Source organism: Hermetia illucens, chromosome 3 (assembly GCF_905115235.1).
Source record: "Hermetia illucens chromosome 3, iHerIll2.2.curated.20191125, whole genome shotgun sequence".
Taxonomy (NCBI): Eukaryota; Metazoa; Arthropoda; class Insecta; order Diptera; family Stratiomyidae; genus Hermetia; species Hermetia illucens.
The window spans coordinates 70,500,389-70,522,424 of NC_051851.1; the positions used below are offsets into that span (position 1 = coordinate 70,500,389).

Sequence of the window (22,036 nt, forward strand, 5' to 3'; positions counted from 1 at the left end):
ACCAGACGCGCAAGTTTTACCAACAAATCAGCATGTTCATCCTGCCGAGACAAAGAGGAAAACCTGATTTCCGACAGAATGAGCATATTGGAGCGGGGTTGAGTACTTTGATGAGCTACTGAACAACGAGAACATCGGCGAATTGGAGGTCCGGCCAACTGAAGACGACGGACAAATACTGGCACTACCAAGTTTAGGAGAAACAGTCCGTGCAATTCATCGGCTAAAAAATCATAAGTCGCCAGGAGCCGATGGAATTACAGTTGGTTAAATATGGAGGCGACCAATTATACCAAGCGGTTCATCAACTTGTGCTCAAGGTATGGGACAGCGAATCAATGCCTGACGATTGGCAACGAGGCATTATCTGTCTCATACATAAAAAGGGAGATACCACACAGTGTAGCAATTATAGAGGTATCACCTTGCTGAGTACCATCTATAAGATATTCTCCACTATCGTGCTAGGCCGGGTAGCCCCATACGCCCAGAACATCATTGGCCCATACCAAAGAGGCTTCACTCCAGGCAAATCAGCAACAGATCAGCGATGGAAAATTGTTGGAGTATGGACAACAGTTGCACCATCTGTTCATCGACTTTAAAGCCGCCTATGATAGCATAGCCAGGGTAAAACTGTACACGGCCATGAGAGAATTCAGTACCCCGGTGAAATTAATAAGACTGACTAGGCTGATCCTGACCAATGTGCGAGGTCAGATAAAAGCAGCAAGACCACTCTCAAGACCATTCGACATCAACAACGGTCTACGACAAGAGGATGCGCTATCAAACGTCCTCTTTAACCTGGCCCTGGAGAAGGTGATCCGTGATGCTGAGGTAAATGCAAGAGGTACGATCCTCTTCAAGTCCACCCAACTACTGGCCTATGCTGGCGATATCGACATCATGGGAAGAACGACCCGAAACGTACAAACTGCCTTCATCCAGATCGAGCAGGCGGCAATTGGTACATCAATGGAGGCAAGGCAAAATATATGGTGGCAACGTGAGCACCGAAGACGAATCAATCAACAACATCAAACCGCACTGGTCAAACACGAAGAAGAATAAGGATAGGAGAATACAACTTTGAGACTGTTGACAATTTCTCCTATCTAGGGTCGAAAATCACAACCGATAACAGCTACGATGATGAAATCCGCGCACGGTTGTTGTCAGCCAACAGAGCCTATTTCAGCTTACAAAGACTGTTTCGGAAACGTTTCACCATAGGGTCAAACCTCTTACTGCACAAGACTATGATCTTGCCAGTCCTCATATATTCCTCGGAAACTTGGGTTCTTGGCCGCGTTCTAGAGAAGAATCCTCCGAAGAATTTTTGGCCCCTAAATGAGGATGGACGATTCCGTAGCCTACACAATGACGAAATCTATGAGCGATACCGTAAAATCCGGCTCAATAAGTTACGGTGGGCGGGTCACTTAATCCGTATGGATGAGGATGATCCCACCCGGAAAGTCTATAAGGGCAATATCTATGGTAGAAAAAGAAGACGAGGCAGACCCTGCCTAAGATGGAGCGATGGCGTAGCTCAGGACGCCAGACAGCTTTTAGAGATATCGAATTCGTGGACCTCGGCACAAAACCGGGATATCTGGAGTTCCTTATTAAGGCAGGCCTAGACCGAATACCGGTTGTTGCACCGTTGATGATGATGATTCATTTTCACTGATTTGAGGCACCATCGATCTGGTGAAGAGCACAAAGACATGGGGTTGTAAGCGCTATCCAGTTCAGATATAGATTTCGAATCAGGTTCGACTGTTGGTTTAAGACAGCGCTAGAGCCAAAAAACGAAATCTACTGTTATCAGCTTTGAAAGCATAAGCGAAAGGCTATGTTCTCTACGTTTGCGAGGCATAAATCCTATTAACGTTCAGGCCCCTCCAGGGAACCAGAAAAGGGTATTTTTCACGAACCCACAAAGGCTCCCCCAGATATGATATTGAAGTCATACTTGGAGACATTAATAGCCAAGTAGGGATGAAGTCCGTATTCAGCGGGTATGTTGGCTCCCTTAGTTAAATGAGAATAACAACAGACCGCAGATTATCCAACTAGCAGTGTAGTACGGAATGGTTGCTAGAAGTATCTGGTTTGCATAGAAAGCGGTTCATTAACATACAAGCGCATCTCCAGACGTTACTACTTTTAACCAAATTGATCATGTGTTGATGGAACGCCGCCACCTCTCAATCTTGATGAATGCCCGAACATATACGGGAGCCAATATAGACCCAGAGCACTATCTTGTTGGCATCCATAACAGAGCCTTCCGTTATACCTAGAAGGAGGAAATTGATGTTGCAATAATGGTAGTTAACAGAGGCCGTGGAGATGAAACATCAACAAATGATCTTCGCAATACTTGGCCCGACTCGTAGGAAAAGTCGGAAGGACTGGTTCCACGATGAATGTAAGCTAACAACGGAAAGGAAGAGTGCTGAGTTTGCAGACACCTGTAAAGAGCTACCGTCGAGTAGGGAAGCGACTTCACAGATGAAAAGGAAGCCTAGGAGTATCGAAAAGTCTGTGAACTCGAAAAGTAGAGGGAACAATTACATCAAGCGCAAAAAATTTTACCAACAAGTCAGCTCGATGCTCATCCTGCCGAGACAAAGAGGATAAACTGGTTTCCGACCCTATGAGTTGAGTTCATTGATGAAATTTTCAACAAACAAAAGATCAGCGATTTGGAAGTCCCGCCAACTGAAGACGAGGGACAAATGCTGCCAACACCAAACATAGAAGAAACAGTCAGAAATGAATCATAAGTCACCAGGGGTTGATGGAATTACAGCCGAAATGGTTATATATAGAGGCGACCAGCTACACCAAGCGGTTCATCAAGTGATGCTCAAGGTGTGGGATAGCGAATCAATTCCTGACGATTGCCAGCGAGGCATTATCTACCCAATACATAAAAAGGGAGAAGTAGCTCATTGCAGCAATTATAGAGGTATCGAGTTGCTGACTGTTATCTATGAGATATTTTCCGCTATCTTGAAGGCCGCCTATTATAGCATAACCTGGGCAAAACTGTACACGGTCATGAGAGAATTCGGTATCCCGACCAAGTTGATAAGACTGACTAGGTTGACTAGGAGATCCTGATCAATGTGCAAGGCCAGATAAAATCAGCAGAATCATTCTTCTTCAAGTCCACGCAACTACTGGCCTATGCTAACGATACTGACATTATGGGAAGACTAACCTGAGATGTATAGTCTACCTTTTGTAGGAACGAATGTTTCTCTGTTGAATGCGGCTCAGTGCCAGACTTATTAAGGAGGTATGACGTACTTGTCTCTACAGAAGTTCAGTTATGTTGTATAATTATTGGTTTCTTTATTACATGTAGCATCATCTAGTAAATGTCTTTTTTAATTGAGTTTCCATTCATAACCGTGCTATCAAGTCTGACTAGTTTTCGGTTGAATCTTTTGTTAACTTTATTAGAAAATAGTTTTAAATCTGGAGACCCAATCCAGAAACCGCAACAAGGTTGATTTTATCAATATAAATACTTTGAATGACATACTGAACTACATGAGTATTTTGTAGTACGCTCAGTAACATAGAGCGTTCGTAAGGAGAAGTTCCGATATTGAGTGTTTGTGTTGGGTCTGTTTTTGGTAGCCATGGTGCACTCGCTAAGTAGTTTTATATTTCCTATTTGCATCCTGTTGCTGGGTTTGACTATAGCAACAGCGCGAGAACTACCCCAAACTGAGGTGGATGATGTCGCAGAGCTGAGCTTACCTGAAGGAGTCGGCGCGGTGAGCCTATTATTCCGTTTGCTTCTGTTTATTTTACGTACATACCTATATCCTCTCTATATTCTCGTAAAATGAATTTCAGATGTCTATAAAGCTCCCGATCGACGTCAAATGTGAGAATCATTCATGCGTGCTTAGTGTGACTTTCATGGGTATCGTCTTCGAAGGTAATACCATTCACCTTTTTCGCACTCGTGGAAAATGCACTAACAGTTGAAATTTCAAATGTTTCCGCAGCTAATTTAACATTCGATCTTGCGGAACAGATATTTAATCTGAAATTTAAAGTTAACGGAAAGACGCTCTTGGAGTTGAAGATAGACAAAAAAGTGGATGACTGTATAGATATTCCGATGCCAGGATTATTACATGCATGTTTGGTAATTCACGATGTTCGGACAGAACTGTCTGATTTTAACATTTGTGTGGACTTACATCTGTACAGGACTTTTGATTATGTGGTGATATATTTTCCGTGCATCGGCAATCATGTTTTCATGGACGGTGACGCATTGGCGACACGTATCGTATCAGACGCAAACATATTGGAAGCTACTTCCGATAAATGAAAAACGTTTGCTTTTCGTTCTACCACTGGAACTTTTCATCGCAAAAGAAAGCAATAAATACAGTGGGTGGGCAAATTATTAGAGCCACCTTTGAAAAATACATAATTTCAGTTTATACGGAAGGAAAGGCAATAAACATGTTATCAATTTTACAAATTATTCGTGTTTTCATAGACAAGGTGGTCAAAGGGTAGTATAGGTCCCAGGGCGAAACGTGGATTGGTACCCACGATGGAGCATAAAACCTGGGAAATGCCTGCTGAACCAACACCAACAGCTCTACTACCAAACCCTATCTCCATCTCCACGTGGTGACCGCTGGGAGCTCTTTCTTAACGAAAAGCTGCAGACGGAGTAGGATGAGGGCGAGTCTCCTGCGCCTAAAAACGGTACAAATTGTACCAACTGGTCCTCCAGGTTAGGGGTTGGGTAGGTCTGATAACCCTACTCGGAAAACCGATGTTGCGAAGCCACGGAAGGAGCCTCGGGCTGGACGGGTAGCACAACGACGAAACTGGCGACGACAAAGGAATAACGATTTGCGCATTTTCTCATGGAACGTCCGCTCCCTGTACAGAAATGAAGCTGCCAAGCAGCTAGCCGAAATTCTGTTCCAATATAGAACATAGAGTGGCCATCCAGTAAACCATGTGCTCGGAGAAGGTTTCTTAGTCAGCCAAGAAATGAAACCTGCTGTTATCGGCTTTGAAAACATAAGCGAACGGCTATGCACTCTGCGCTTGCGAGGCAAGTTTAGAAATATAAGCTTCATTAACGTTCACGCCCCTACAGAGGAGACTGCAGAGTCGAAGAAGGATACCTTCTACGAGGCAGTAAAACGTACCCTCAAAGCCTGCCCCAGATATGATCTCAAAATCATACTTGGGGATTTTAACAGACAAGTAGGGAGGAAGCCCGTATTCAGGCGATACGTTGGCTCTCATAGCTTACATCAAAATACAAATGATAAAGAAATGCGGATTATTCAATTAGCAGTGTCACACGAAATGGTTGTTGGAAGTACCTGGATTGCGCGGAAAGCGGTCCACAAACATACATGGGCCTCTCCAGACGGGACCACTTTCAACCAAATTGACCACGTGTTGATCGAACGCCGCCACCTCTCGTTGACATGGTGCTCCGAGCTCGAATAACAATACCACCTAGAATCCCCTCTGGCAATCAGGTGAGAGTGAACACTGAAGCCATCCACAACACAGCCTTCCGTGACACCTATAAGAGGGAAATGGATGCCGCAATAATCGCGGTCAACAGAGGACCTGGAGATGAAGCATCAACAAATGATATTCATAACCACCTGAGGAACGTTATCATGGACACGGCCACAAATATACTCGAACTCCGTCGAGCGGAGAAGCGACTTCACAGACGGAAAAAGGAAGCCTGGGAGGACCAACAAGTCTGTGAACTAGAAAAGTACAGGAAGCAACCGCACCAGGCGCGGAAGTTTTACCAAAAAATCAGCAGGATGAAGCCTTTTATACCTCGAAGCTCATCCTGCCGAGACAAAAAAGGAAATCTGATTTCCGACAGAATGGGCATATTAGAGCGATGGGTTGAGTACTTTGATGAGCTACTGAACAACCAGAACATCGGCGAATTGGAGGTCCCGCCAACTGAAGACGACGGACAAATACTGCCACCACCAAGTTTAGGAGAAACAGTCCGTGCAATTCATCGGCTAGAAAATCATAAGTCGGCAGGAACCGATGGAATTACAGTCGAATTAGTTAAATATGGAGGCGACCAGTTACAGCAAGTGGTTCATCAACTTGTGCTCAAGGTATGGGACAGCTAATCAATGCCTGACGATTGGCAACGAGGCATTATCTGTCTCATACATAAAAAGGGAGATACCACACAGTGCAGCAATTATAGAGGTATCACGTTGCTGAGTACCATCTGTAAAATATTCTCCGCTATCACTCCAGGCAAATCAGCAATAGATCAGATTTTCTCTCTGCGGCAAGCGATGAAAAACTGTTGGAATATGGACAACAGTGGCACCATCTCTCCATCGACTTTAAAGCCGCCTATGATAGCATAGCCAAGGTAAAACTGTATACGGCCATGAGAGAGTTCCGTATCCCGACGAAATTAATAAGACTGACTAGGCTGATCCTGACCAATGTGCGAGGCCAGATAGAAGCAGCAGGATCACTCTCAAGACCATTCGACATCAACAACGGTCTACGACAAGGAGATGCCCTATCATGCGTCCTCTTTAACCTCGCCCTCGAGAAAGTGATCCGTGATGTCGAGGTAAATGCAAGAGGTACGATCCTCTTCAAGTCCACCCAACTACTGGCCTCTGCTGACGATATCGACATCATGGGAAGACCGACCCGAGACGTATAAACTGCCTTCATCCAAATCGAGCAGGCGGTGATTGGCGCGAGATCTTGAGCTGCACATCAATGAAGGCAAGGCAAAATATATGGTGGCAACGTCAGCACCGAAAAACAACCAACCAACAACATCAAACCGCACTGGTCAAACAGGGAGAATAAGGATAGGAGAATACAACTTTGAGACCGTTGACAATTTCTCCTATCTAGGATCGAAAATCACAACCGATAACAGCTACGATGATGAAATCCGCGCACGGTTGTTGTCAGCCAATAGAGCCTATTTCAGCTTACAAAGACTGTTCCGCTCGAAACGTCTCACCATATGGTCAAAGCTCTTACTGTACAAGACAATGATCTCTTCGGAAACTTGGGTTCTTAGCAAGAAAAATTGCGAACTCTTGGCCGCGTTTGAGAGAAGAATCCTCCGAAAAATTGTTGGCCCCCTACATGAGGATGGACGATTCCGTAGCCTACACAATGACGAAATCTATGAGCGATACCATGACCGTCCGGTTGTGGATAAAATACGGCTCAATAAGTTACATTGGTCGGGTCACTCAATCCGTATGGATGAGGATGATCCCACCCGGAAAGTCTATAAGGACAATATCTATGGTAGAAAAACAAGACGAGGCAGACCCTGCCTAAGATGGAGCGATGGCGTGGGTTAGGACGCCAGACAGCTTTTAGGGATATCGAATTGGTGGACCTCGGCGCGAAACCGGGATGTCTGGAGTTCCTTATTAAGGCGCCGTTGATGATAATAATGATGATTTGTGTTTTCAAACAATATTGAGTATACATTTAAAATATGCCTAGAATAGTCTCGAAATGTTGAACATATAATAAAATTTTAATACAGGGTGCAGGAGCATAACTTCCTTTTTTCAAAACTCAATAAAAACTATTTCAAGCATCGGAAAATATTTATTTATTTTTTATAATGTAGGTACATGTCTAAAGTTTTTATTTACATTGTTTTGAAGATCAAATCTGTTAGGTGACGTCCCCCATTCTCCATACATTGCGTAAACCGATTTCTGGCGTTTGTCATAATTCTTGCTAGTATAGCAGGTGTTATGTTGGCAATTTCTTCTTGGATGTTGGTCTTCAAATCTTGTAGGGTTCTTGGACGGTTCACATAAACACGGGATTTCAAAAAATCCCATAGAAAAAAATCACAAGGAGACAGATCGGGGGAGCGTGCCGGCCATTACAAATCGCCTCTAATTGAGATAAGGCGCTCTGGAAAGTGTTCACACGCGTTCATCCGAGAATTGAAGTCACGTTCTGGAAGTTCCTGCACTATCGCCATCTTATAGGGATGAAAATGAAGATCATCACGAAGAATTCTTCTCACAGAACGATCGGATAGTCCAAGGGCAGATGCGTGTTTGCACGCAGAACGCCGTGGCGATCGCAACATTGACGCTCTCACTGCTTCAATGTTCTCAGGTGATCTAACGGGCCGAGGGACTCCAGTTCTTCCTTTTGTCGCACTTGCAGTTTGTCTGAATGTAGTGACCCATGTAACAATTGATTTGCGGTCTGGGACGGGAGCCAACGGGGCTAAATTAAAGCGATTCTGAAATGCACGCTGTGTTGCAATAACCGAACATCCGCTTGTAAAGTAAACCTCAACGGCAAAGGCACGCTCCTCACTATTCCAACGCATGATGGCGACTGAACCATGTCGGCACAAAACTTTACAGTATCCCCTCTTGAACGAGACCACTAGCGCTCCGCTATGACATCAATTAACTGAGTGACGCGCATTTTAAAAAAGGAAGTTATACTGCCGCACCCTGTATTTGGTCACGCCGTCTATTGCTGGAATCATATCTCATAATCTTCTTGGCATACTTTCAATGCATTTAATGCAGTTTGTTTTTATTTCATCGTTTCTATACTTGTGTTTTCCATTGATCCCCAAAGCAATGGGGGATCCTGTTTTCCTTTTTTTCTAAAAATGTCTTTTTTCTTTGGCCTTATGGCATAGAGCAGAGTCGTCCACAAATATAAAGTTGCCATTTGATAACCATTCGTGTACTTTGCATAGCATCTTGGTCCTTTTATATGATATATATGGCCAGCTCCATGGAATTTTGGATAAATAACAGGCGCTCTCTACTTTTGCTACTAATGAGTGGCCAGACCATAATGCTAAATGGATGCTACTTTTACGTTGCAATCTTTTTTAAAGAATCTGCTTTGTCAATCGATGCATATACCGATGATTCGTCCGAGAAGTAAACTTGGAAAATATTGTTGAGTTCGGATTTTGCAAAACTGAGACTATATGGAAGCAAACTGGCTAGCGATTTTCATTAAAAAGAAGTCTAGTTATCTGTTTCCAATCATCAACCACCCAATTCAAATGTTAATTGCATCTATTGCTTGAAAACCCCTAATTCTTTGATTCGACATCAAGCTGACCTTATTGATAGGAGTTATTTCACTATGGTTATTATAGAAGCTTTTCTATTTTGAAGACAAACATGCCATATTTTTCGCTAATCTCTGGATGAAGTTAACCTTTTACCATCACATTGGTAATCCCATTCGGTGTTAACTATAATTGTGGCTTTAATAATTTGGCCACCCTCTGTATAAGGACATGAGACATGAGACATGAGATTTCAGCAGTTTAGTTTACATAATTTCGAAACTTTTCGTCTAGCAAGATCGTCAGTGAGTGGTAATAGCCACCTCAGCCCCCACCCCCTTTTGGTGTTGATCCCATTAATGTGCATATCAACGCTCATTTGACATAACATGTGCTTAAACCTAAGAATAATTTATAACTTACAACTAAACAAACATAATACAAAAAAAAAACACAAAATATTATAGTAGTCCGTACTGGAAAACGGGAAAAAGGGAGTTTTTAGGCACCAGTGGACAGGATTGATCGACGGATTTGGAGTAAAGCGCAGTCCTTTGTCAATGGTGGCAGCAATCTGAGAAAGGGCTACCTTTTACTCGATTTGGACCTGTGCAAGGACAGTGACCCAAGGCGGGAGGGATGAAGAGGACTGTGGGATTGCGGGGCATGTATTGTGGAACCTAATTGGTAGAAGGAGGGACCTTCATTTAGGGAAGAAGTTAATGCTTGGAGATATCACATATTGTACAGGCTAATTAATGTTTATTGTCTTAATCTGGACTAAGTAAAGAAAAATAATGAAAGGCGATCTTCACCTGCACGAGGATTGACTGCCGGAACATTGGACTTACTACTCGGTTAACCTCTGTGAAAGTCCGGGGAGGAGCTTTGATAAAAGGAGGGGATGAAGGAGGGAGGAGAGGCGTGATGGTTGAGAGGAGAATTACTGTCCGAGAGGAGAGCCAGCCCTGACACGTAGTACCTTTGCTCGCGTAACAATGCATTGCATAGCCACTTTTATGGAATTATGTGGCAAACCCTGGAAAGGTCGTACAGGAGAGAGTTTTGGTGAAATTTTAGGTTTGGCCTTCTGTATTTGGCCGTGCATTTCCTGAGTATCGTCCTTTCAAAGCATTGGACGGCTTCTGCTACGTTCGCTGGGGAGCCGTAGGTCAGGATTGGACGAATAAGAGTTTTGTATAAAAGGGTTGGGTGGTGGAAGGGTACAGCGCCCGGGATGAGAGGAGGTTTTTTAAGGCAGCTGATGCCTTAGAGGCATTGGCAATAGCAGATCTGCCATGAGGGTTGGATTTAAGTTTCTTGTTGAGGGAGATTCCCGGGTATTTAATGTTTGGTTTCGGCTTGAGTGTGTGGTTGGCAATGCTTAAATGCAGATTTTTGCTTTCTGGCACTGTGGGCTAGTGGCACTTCCCACTGGGGTTTCTGAAGCAAATAACCTCAGACTTAAGGGAATTAACGTTGAGCACTCACCGGTTGAAATAAGCGATGATCCTATTGGTTAGGAGATTGAGAGAGAAGGAGGCTAGTGAGGGCCTGAGACCACTTGCCTATAGGATGGTGTCGTCAGCGAGGACGATCCTTCCTGACGCGGGAGGACCATTGTCGTTGGAGAAAAAGGGTGGGTGAAGGGCTGTCTAAGTTACCATTGTCGTGACGAATAAGTTTATAGGAGGGAGGGGAATATCGTGGAGGAAGATGTTATTGCCTACTCGGTTGACCTGAGGTTTTCGAAGCCGAATTGATTAAGTGGAATGATAGTGAAGTAGTGTCTATTGAGGTGACTTAGTCGGAAACGTTCGAAGATTTTTCCAATATTGGAAAGAAGAGAGATCGGCCTCATATCTTTGAGATCGCCCGAGCACCCCTTCTTAGGGGTAGGTATGAGGAGGGCTGATTTCTAAGATACCGGGAAGTGGCCGTTGTTCTGGCAGTTGTTGAAGAGGATGGCGAGATGTCCATTGATGGCAGGCGCACACTTGCGCAAAACAAAGTTAGAGATGCCATTGGGGTCCGAAGATTATTTATTGTTGCAGCGGGAGATTGCAAGCTTGACAGGAGGCGGACGGGCCTGTTCTGACTATATCAGCCGGGCATCTGGGAGAAAAGGGGCAAAGGTAAGACCCTTCCAACCTCAACCTTTTATTGCTGACATTATTGGCGACCCTCGAGTTCCAGATGGGGTCCGCTGGCGATTTGGCTCTGGTCCAGTTGGCATGAAGCAGAGTGTTAGCCTGCGAGAGACGAACAGACGAGGGTCTGTCAAGGTGGTGGAAAAACGAAGCAGATCGGGAGTGCGGGATGCTTTTGGCTCTCTTTCCGCGCTGGATAGATTCCAGCCTACGGGGCACTTACAGAAGTTGGCAGGGTGACCCAGTTGGCCACAGTTTGCACTTTTGAGGGGTGCCGCCGATTCCTTTTCGGCGTTGTCTTCTACATTCGAACGGGGGCGGCCCCTGGAGGCGTGTGGGCCCGCGCACTTCACGCATCTGGGGTCGTATCCGCAGCTTGAGGATACGTGGCCAATTTTTGGCAGTTGAAACATTGGGTGACGTGCCGTTTTCGGGGTTTCTCCCAGCTAATCCGTTGATAAAGGAGGGTATTTTTTTTGTGACTATATTGGTCTCTGCCTCAGAGTCGAAAGTCACACGGAAGAGGCTCAGATTGGTGTCAATGGCTCGTGACTCGGGGTGGAAAGCCTAGTTATGCGGACAGGCGTAACCTGCGTTAGATCCTTAATTTCCGAAGCCAAGGGGAACTCATGTGGGGAGATTCATCTGAGGATGAGAGTTGGCTCCCTCTCCACTTTCACCGTGAAGGAATGGCCTTCCAGTTTGGTGATCTTAACTAAATGTATTAGTTTCTAATGGATATTGGGACAAGTAAGCCGAACTTTGAGTCTGTCTATGTTCTTGACTACAAGGCCCAGTGCCCTGGCTGTCAATCCATACAAGAAAATGGGGGAGGAAACTAATTCTATTCTTATCTTCAACTAATGGTGAGTTGGCCGTGTCAGCAGATTTCGAGGTCCCGGGACGTGCGTGTATCGCTTCGGGATGATGCTCGTTGTCAGAGAGAAGATAAAAGCGGTATATGTTCGCTGCCGAATCCGAGATGCCCGAATCCGTTTGTTTTCGTTTGAAGGCAGACTTACCTGAAACAAGTTTGAATTCGGCTTGGAAACCTTGGATGTAACTGACACAGTAATTGGCTGGTCCCTAGGAGGAAAGCTCTGGTCCTCGTCGAATGTTATGGCTGGGCAGTCGTCACTAATCAATGGAGGAGTTGTGTGGTGATATTAGAATTGCACAATCCATGGGCGGCGACACTGTAAGCTGATTCCGCGACCTTTACACGCTGTAATTTGGTGTCCCTCGAGTAAGGATGAGTTCCGCACTTGCGACGCGAGGCCTGTACCAGCTTCACTTTGTTATCGGGAAGTCACGTGTATTAACACTCTAACTGGCACGGTTTTACCGTTAAATAAAACCGTTAAACAAACACGGCTAAACAACTGAATGACGATGTTCGTAAACTTGACAACAGCGCAAAAGCCCGATCCGAACATAGGCGAGAATAATCGGCAGAACGAACCATTCGCTTAGGCGGACACAAGCGAACTCCAGGATCTGAGTCAAATCAGAATAATAGTCTCGGGCGAGCGCAATGCTGTCCTTATTACCTCCGGCAATCCTGTTCCAATTCGATTGCTGCGCCAACGTTTATTATTATTATGTCGTCATACACGCCTTAGAGCACTACAAATTAAAATGAAATACAAAACTCTGACCTTATATAATTTTGTTAATAATGGTTGGATTGCCTTCAAACTTTTTAGAATTATGTCTACTATTATCACTTATACCGATGTTTTCTATAATTAACTTAAGAGAGTTCTCGGGTAAATTTCTAAAATATTATGAACTTTATTTGGGCATATAATGTATTGGTGTTTTTTTTTTAGGCCTAGATTTTGTATAGATGCATCTCTGTGATTTTTTTTCAGATTTTTGGGTTGGATAGGTTCTGGTCACATAGGGAACACATTTTGGGTCTTCACTTCTTTGTATTTCACCCAATATCAGAAATAAATAATTGTCGGAAAGTATAATCAAATTGTGTTTCACAAAACACTTTACAAAGGTTTGGCGAAGTAGTTTCTTCATATACGGGACTTCACTTTGATTTCAGTTACTCTCGTTAATTATGAGCATCTTATTTGCATTTTCGATGTAGTGATTTCGCGCTAAATTGATGAATATGAACTGCTGTAACTCTGGTACCAATAGCCGGATTTTCAGGAAACTTTGCAGTACTATGCGCGGTACTATTCGCTGCTAAGATAAACATAAAGGCGGGGTTTCCAGTGATTTTCAAAAAGGTGGTAATATACTATTACTAAGTTTATTTGGGCAGATGTCGGAATAGGGCATATTTTCGGCCCTAGATTTCGTATAAGCATTTCGCTCTGAATTTCTTCAGATTTTTGGATTGGACAGTTTCTGGAAATGAGCATTGTCTTGCTTCAATTTTGACGGCTTATGTACCCATTTTGCACTTTACATGGAAGCTAACCGCTTGTGAAAGTATTAATTGATGCTTTTAATTTTGGTATTGCTTTTTAAACTCCACGTAAATTGATTTCACTCACTGCATCCGTGGGATCTCATAGTTCCAATATGTCCACCCAATTTGGTTTGAATCCGCGTAATTGCTTCGCAAAGAACTGCATGTAACCCGCTGACATGCAGTAGAACGATTTTAATAATAATTCATTTAATAATTGCCCATAGTATCCTGGACTCGAATAACATCACCCAAATCTGCGCGAAAATCAGGAGAGAAAAAATATTGAATCGATTATTAGCAAAGGCACATACAAAAGGGGAATGGCTGCCGCATTGGTCGCAACCGTCAGATGTCGTGGAGGCCGAGCATCGGCAACTGACTTTTTACGATCACTTAAAGAACATTGTCATTGATACGGTTACAAGTATGTTAGGTCCCTGTCGCAAAAAGTTAGAGTGGCTGGAATGTTGATGGAATACTAACAATGGAACCGAAGAACGCTGCATACCAGGCATGGTACAATATCAAAGAACATGCATTCCCGCAGAGAGGAAAAGGAATAAAGGAATACCAATAGGTCTGTGAACTGGCACAGGTTTTACCAAAAATTCTGCAGGATGAACCCAAATATACCTCAATGCGCTTGTCGAGATCAAGAGAGACATCTATGAGCTTCTTAAGAGGTTGAGTCTTTTTATGAATTGGAGGTTCAGTCAACAGCAGACGACGTACAAATTTTGCCACAATGAAGCATAGGAGAAACGACAATTGACTTATGAATCATGAGTAGTCAAGAGCAGATACCTCCTCTTCAATCTAAACACATATGTTTTCCAGAGTCTCTACTGAAAACCTCCTATGAGCCGTTACGCTCATGGCGTAATTGTAGCTTCACAGGAAGATCGGGTAAGTTTTGTTAGTGGAAGTCACTTCTACTTCTTCTCCGCTACTATGCGTTCGCACATAATAAAATTTGGGAAGGCGATAATAATTGGAGAGGTGAGTATTTTCTTCAATTTATCTTTAGTGAGAGAAAACAAATACGTCAAAATTCGTAACTAGTTTGAGAGATCTTAGGCTAACCCTGGGAAGTAGAACACTGCTTCAAATATCCACTTTTACTAGTGGGACTAATTTGTGAGTAAAGTTGGGTTAATTTCGTCACATGATTACAAACTGGAAGGTTAGGTTTTTTTGCCTAATGGTCATTTCTCGGTGACTTACATGCTGCAATGGTAGGGTGAAGACGGAATTTTTTTGTCACATAGGCAAATTGGTCCTTGTGATTTCAAGGAAGTGTTCATGGGGTTGTATTAGTTGGTTTTCGGTCTGAGTTAGCGAGATACCCTCTTATTGTGGCTAATCAGTATGGGAGCATCCTTCCTGTGGCTTAGAGAGCCTCAGATACCCTGCCGTTTTTCCAGTTCACCTCTGTCTTCTTCGTCTTAAGAATGCCGATGACGATGGCTCCCACCTTCTGCAGAAGAAAAAGGAGTGGCAACCTCCCTGAATTATTCTATGGTATATTAACCTCTAGTCTGCAGTATAGGCAGCGATTGAAATAACTACTGTTATCACCTTAGCTTGTAGAACAAGGTGTGATCTTCATATCTGTGAAAGGTAGCTAGGCATACGGAAATAATTTTCCAGCGACATCCAGCGATCATCATTTGTTGACAGTACGACTATGTGTCTCAGCCAGTCTCGCAGCTTGGACCATTTTGTGAATCGACTCAATTGTGAATCGCCTCTTTTCAAAATCGTCCTGTTTTCGGGAGAAGTCTCCCGTAGTACGTCCTGCATTAGTCAATTTTGACGCGACCATATTCTCAAGCAGTTTCCTAGCTGTGTGTGTGTGGGAGAATTGTACGTTGATGGCGCCTCGGGCCTGTCTTAGCTTATCAACACGAGCCTCACAATCTTCAAGAGGGAAGGAGAAACACCCCTTGTCCAACGTGCGATGAATGCGCTTAGTTGATTAAACAAGTTTCATCAGTTCGTGTAAAACAAAACCTTATTAAAATCGGTTCACTGTCTGTCTCTCTCTCATACTTTTTATCTCAAATTCCTATCGATTTGGTAGAAAGGTGAGACCTGTGAAACCCATTGCATGCAGCGAGTAACATAGTTGCACGTTGAGTTTCACAAATGAGGGGGGCGTAAAATTTTTTTCCACTGAGTTTTGTCATGTGGGCTGTTAAATGAAAAGTCTTGATTAGTACTTTCCTAAACCGATATTAGTGTTGACACTGTTTGCAAAGAGCAGGAGTGTAGGGATCCGGAAAAGGTCAGTTTGTTCAAGGATCCATTCTCAGATACTACCCAACCCAAATATCTGAAAAAAAATATGGTGTTCCATGTGGTTCATTGTCCACAATTCTTTTAAATATCTCGTTAGAGACTTCAATCCGAGCAATGAGGGACCAAGTGCGATTTGTCCGAAACTAAAGTTCTTTTGTCATGTGACAACTGATAACAAAAATGAAACAGCCAAGAACGAATTTCATAATACCCTAGAATTTTATATGTAATACCCTAGCATTGCCCTTGAACGACATAAAATTGGTACTAGGGCAAAAATTGCGCATGAGGAGACAAACAAAGGCACAACAAGAGGGCACAGTCCCCACAGGAGAAAAGATGACAATGATGGTTGAAAGAACAACTCAGTAGTAACGAAATATGCGCCAACAAGAAAAATACTACAGTGTTCCCCTGACGGGGACAGACATATAAGTGGAATAGTTGTGGACGCACATGAAAAATGAACTGAAGACAATAGCAAAGAAGACCGCAGGATTTGTCAACTGATGAAAGCGGAGAAGATATAATTATGACACCATTGGAAAACTAGACGATTTAATCAAAAACAATAACTTACGCGCCGGGTATACGATAGTGAAATTTCTGTAGGGAAAAAGGAGGAAATATTATTAGTTCGTTCGTTTAGATGGGTTCAGCGTTTCAAAGAGTTTCTGGTCTCTACCCCAGTGGGTACCTTAACCTAAACAATCATCCTATATCCTTCGAAAATGGCCAACTTTATTCATGACCTCTATTGTTAAAGGAGGTTAAGCTCTTGGTGTTGTTTTTAGGAAATGTTGTGAATTTGCTTGCGAGTCATTTGTGGACCCTATTCATGATCCTGAAATGAAGGTAGCGGCAATTATTTTATCAAAACAAACTTTCATGGAGTCTGAAGCTCCTTCTGCAGTATGTCGACCCGAAAAAGATTCAGCTCGTCCGAGCCGCAGGAGGGGGAAATAAGAAAGAATTAATAGATAAAAGCCAAGCTACATTATAGAAACACTAGTGGGAGTCTGTTTGAAGGGGATTATCCCGGTATTTCCAATTCCCAATTTACGTGGAACGAAAGTAGCCTAACAACGGATGTTTTTAAGGAAGAACCTTCACGATGATCGCATTTTATCAATCGAATTGATTTAGCAGATGTTACAAGAATTCGTTTGGTGGCCGTGAGCAGCCTGGGAATACACCTGAATTGGGAAAAGTAGCTGATGATAGGTGTGTGTGTGTTTGTTTGAGGTGGGGGAGAGGCAAAAGCCTCTGAGCTCTCAGACCGTCGGTACATTGTACTCGATTCCCCCGTCTAACGGAATATCCCGGATTCGTTTATGTATCGCAGGATTTCCGTTAGTGGCTGTGATGCTATCCGCCGCACTTGGAGCACATCAGCACCAAAACTCTGATGTCTGATGCGTCCGTAAGCGGGTACTCACATAGAAAATGTTCCGTGGATTCCGCTTCCTCATTACAGGATGGACACGTATCATCTGGGATAATTCCTATTCTGAACATATGCCCAGCTAGTGAATTATGCCCAGTCAGATTGCCCACAATACTTCTGCAAGTCTTCCTGTTTTTCGACAGGATAAACTTTGCAGTATGTTTGTTCGGTTCTGACAGGAAGATTTTGGTCTGTCTAGCTGCATTAAGGCTTAGCCACCTGTCATTATGGGAAGCTTGTTGTAGCCAATGCTACCGACACCCCAATTGCTGGTTCCGGTCCGGGCATGGGGAAAGTTGAAGCCTCTTTTGCTAAGGCATCCGAGATTTCATTTCCCTCTACATCACAATGACCCAGAGTAAATCCACGGTATTGAATCTGGAAACAGAATTCAATGGGTTTCTACATTTCTGAACGATTTTGGAAGCGATCAAAGTACTACTCAACGCCCTCAATGCAGCTTGACTATAGCTACATATTGCGATGCGCCTGCCCCTCAACCGCTCGTTAATCATCCAGATTGTAGCCTTTAGGAGCGCATACACTTCAGCCTGAAAGGCCGTTGTGTATTGTCCCAAAAGAAAAAGCCCACTTCTCGTTTTTATTCGAGAGGTAGACTCTTGCTCCAGAACCGTTTTCTCTGATAATAGGACGATTGGAACAACAACCGTAAAGCAGTAATTTATAGTGGTGGAAATAGTTGACAATATTATTCTGGGCATAAATTTCATGACAAGGAGTGGATTTACCTTAGATAGAGAGAAGGGAATTTTGAGATGTAGAAATGCAGAAATACCTTTGAATCTAAGCTGCGGGGACACACAGTGTTATGTATCGAGAAATCGTTCCAGCCGGAAGCCATATTATTGGGTGGAGGTTCCGGTGCCCACCCAGCAAATGATTTTCTACTTTGGATCTGCAAGTGGATCCTGCAAGTGGAAGTCCTTTCATTTGTAGATGGACGCAGGTAGTGAATATCCGCAAATGTGTCTAAAAAGTAAGTAATTGACACGCACATATAAGATTTTTTAAGGTTTTGTGTAAAACAAAACCTTATTAAAATCGATTCACTGTCTGTCTGTTTGTCTGTCACATGCACTTTTCTCCAAAACGGCAAAATCCAAAAATACGAAAAAAAAATCAGGGTGATGCGCTTAGATGAAATCTAGTCCTCAAAATATGTCCTCCTCCGATATCTGCTCAAATAAACTTACCAATAGTATATTACCAACTTTTAGAAATTTACTGGAAAAGCCCCCTTTCATCCTAGGACTTCCAAATTTTGTATCAGCAAAGAGGACAATATTTCGTACCCATGTGCCAAATTTCATTGACATCTGGCCATTAACGTCAAAGTTATAACAGTTCAAACTTAGCAATTTGGCGCGAATTAACTGGTTCCAAGGCCATGCAAATAAGATGCTGACGTCATAATTAACTTGAATAATTGACATTCGCGTGAAATATTAAAGTCGCATTTATGAAGAATCTACTTCTCTCCAGCCCTTTCTACGGTTTTGTGTAAAACACTTATGTGAAATCTAAGCCTTAAATAAATTTACTAATAGTATATTGCCAACTTTTAGAAACTGACTGAAAAACGTACCGCGTCGACATAGAAAACAGTCTCGTGATACACATGTCAAAGTTACAGCACTTCAAACTTATCAATTTCGTGCGAATTTACTGCATCCTAAGCCATACAAATAAGATGCTGACGTCGTAATTAACGGGAATAATTGACATTCGAATGAAATTTTAAAATTCCATTCATGAAGAATCTACTTCTCCCCAGCCCTTTTTAAGGTTTTGTGTGAAACAAAGCCTTATTAGAATCGAGTCGGTGTTTGTCTGTCCGTCTATCTGTTTGTCTGTCACACCCGATTTATTCGGAAACGGCTGAACCGATTGTTACGAAAATCGGTGAGAGTATGTGATCTGCTGTGGCGTCATATTGTATTAAGTTTAAGGGGTGGGGCTCCCCATGCACGTGAATAGAGGGTGCAACATCTTTTTCACAGAATGTGGCCATGTGGGGTACCGTATAGAAGGGCTCAATTAGTACTTTTCGAAATTGGTTCCATATTTGATATTGGGGGAAAAATTGGGGAGCGAAAGCTCAAAATATGACCATCAAAAAGTGTAACAGATCCCGTTCTTAGAACCAATTCTACGGAAAAATCTGAAAACAATCACAGTGGTGTCTCTCTGTGTGCCTTAATATACATCCGGTTCCGATATCTACATAAATAAAGTTAATAATAGTATCTTTCCGCATTTTAGAAATTTACCCGGCAACCCCCCTTATATCCATCCCAAACGTAAAAAGTTTGGCATGGGTGTAAGGAAGAACATAGTGCACAATTTGGTCAAGTTTGAGGAAAAACCAACCATTATTAACAAAGTTATAGGGGGTGAAACTTTGCCATTTTTTGTGAATTTTGTGCACTCTACAACCTGCATGACGTCATCATCACATATCAATTTGTCAATATCACAACGAAATGAGTTCTTATAAATGGGGTTTCAAAGAATTATTTTGTTTTAGTTTCTTAGTCATTTGTAAGTCAATATTAATTACTCCCATGGGTCTGTAGCTAAATACGGATAGAAAAATGTGCGTAGAAGTTTTTCACATAAGAGGAACACGTAACCTTTATTCCCGAAGCGCGAGCTTCCGGTACTCCGACTTGTTTGTATCTGTTGTAGGTTAAATTCTTCGCATTTGCTGATAATATTAAACTCAGAGTGTGAAGCGTATGAAGTTGACTATTATCAATACAGGGCTTTCCATCAAATGATTTATTTAAATCGCTTTCTACAAACTAGAGGGCAATGGAATTTTTAATTATGCGACACAGAACTGTCATGCACTCGTCGCTCTTTACATCTTTTTCTTCAGCCTGTGCCCCATTCAAAAGCGGGGTCGCCTCGTCGTGATCGATTTCGTCATTTTATTTTATAAAGCACCTGAGCGCAAGGTTTTTAAGTCTGTATCAGCCGGCCTTTTGGTCGTTTACCATTGACTTCATTGTTTAGACCAATATTGGCAAGTGAATTCTCGTTAGCGTGAATTACGTGACCATACCATCGAAAACCCCTCACACGCAGTTTTTCTACGATCGAAGCAACCCCATATCGATCGCGAATATCCTCATTTCGGACATGATTAAAACGTGTCACGCCACCAGTGCAATCCAACATCTTCGTCTCCATTACCGCAAGATGCCGTTCATTGTCTTTTATAGTCGGCCATCACACAGCATCAGCGGCAGACGGACGACATTGAAGTAAATTTTTGATTTGAGTCGTGCGCTGATACGTCGATCACAAAGAACACCAGTTGTGGAATGCCACTTCATCCAGGTCGCATTAATGCGTGCAGCAATTTCAAAACGCTTATCTCCATTGGCCTGAAATATTTAATTCACTCAGTTCTGGGCAGGTTATTGAAGCTGACAGCGCTGAGCAATTTAAATATTTCGAGTCAATGCTGCCAGTCAATGAAGAACTGCGTTATGCTTTTCACATAGGGAAACACAAACCCTTTTATATCTGAAGCGTCAAGCTTCCGGTTTCCCGACTTGCTTGTTAGTTACAAATGGTATAAGCAGTTCAAAGAAGGTCGTGAAAATGGTGAAGAAGGCCATCAACCTTTTACGGTGGACAACGCGTCAAGAAAATCCAACGACTTGTGCTTTTCAATCGTCGAATGACTGCTGGAGACCTCGCTGATGCTGTTGGTATTTTGAAAGGATCTATCAATACCATTTTGAAAAATATTTTGGGCCTGAAACGTTTAAAATCTTGGCCAGTGCGAAAACAACTCAATTTCGTCGAAAAAGAGCGTCGCGTTAAGATCAGTGAAGAGATGCTTTCTGTTTATAAACTGGTAATGAAACGGATTATTACTGAAGAATATCGTGCAAAACGCGAAACACCACCATATTCGTCTGATTTAGCACCGTGGGGCTCTTGGCTATTTCCGAAATTCAAAAGACCACTGCGGGAAATATTTTTGAGACGATAGAGGAGATACAACGTAAATCGCTGCACGCTTTGAAAGCCATTCTGGAAGGCAACTTTAATTCTGGTTTTTGGGGGAGATATCATTGAAGGTCAAGAAACAGATTTGCAAGTGTAAATAAATACGTTTTGGAATAAATAAAAGTTTTACTTTTTGGACACAGTATCTATGTTACTTTTTCACCCTTGACAAAAGCGTCTGAAATGCTGTAAATATGGTTTTGTCCTGCGGCACCGATACGGTAGAGATTATACGGAAGAAATAGAAACATCGCTTAGTTGTAAGAAATCCTTGATTCAACTGTATTCATTCTAGTCAAAGCTCGCAAGCGACAGTCTGCAGGTCATGCGGAGCGTAGGGACAAAGCAAGATCCCCCAAGCGCACACTAAACGGTGGATGTTGAGGCAAACGATCAAAAGGTAGAGCACAAAAAAGATGGAATATAAGTGCACCAGATCGCTTAGATGGCTTTCTTGTGTGTGTTTCCAAATCCCATGTGGCAAGCCATAAATAACGGTTTAATGCAATTTCAATTTCAATTTA

General features: G+C 42.8%; 1 protein-coding gene across 1 annotated transcript; it reads left to right on the forward strand.

The window, feature by feature from the left end:
- The first annotated feature begins 3,583 nt into the window (after window positions 1-3,583).
- Window positions 3,584-4,529, forward strand: LOC119652474. The gene is made up of 3 exons (XM_038056644.1): window positions 3,584-3,803; window positions 3,886-3,970; window positions 4,041-4,529. Exons 1-3 carry the CDS (start codon window positions 3,666-3,668, stop codon window positions 4,370-4,372), a joined length of 555 nt encoding a protein of 184 aa, XP_037912572.1. The 5' UTR covers window positions 3,584-3,665; the 3' UTR covers window positions 4,373-4,529.
- Window positions 4,530-22,036: the final 17,507 nt, after the last annotated feature.

Excerpts from the sequence above, each read along its gene's own strand:
- LOC119652474 (XM_038056644.1), top strand. The coding sequence starts at position 3,666 with ATGGTGCACTCGCTAAGTAGTTTTATATTTCCTATTTGCATCCTGTTG. Across the intron at positions 3,804-3,885 it reads TACCTGAAGGAGTCGGCGCG|ATGTCTATAAAGCTCCCGAT; the intron begins GTGAGCCTATTA and ends AATGAATTTCAG. Across the intron at positions 3,971-4,040 it reads CATGGGTATCGTCTTCGAAG|CTAATTTAACATTCGATCTT; the intron begins GTAATACCATTC and ends ATGTTTCCGCAG.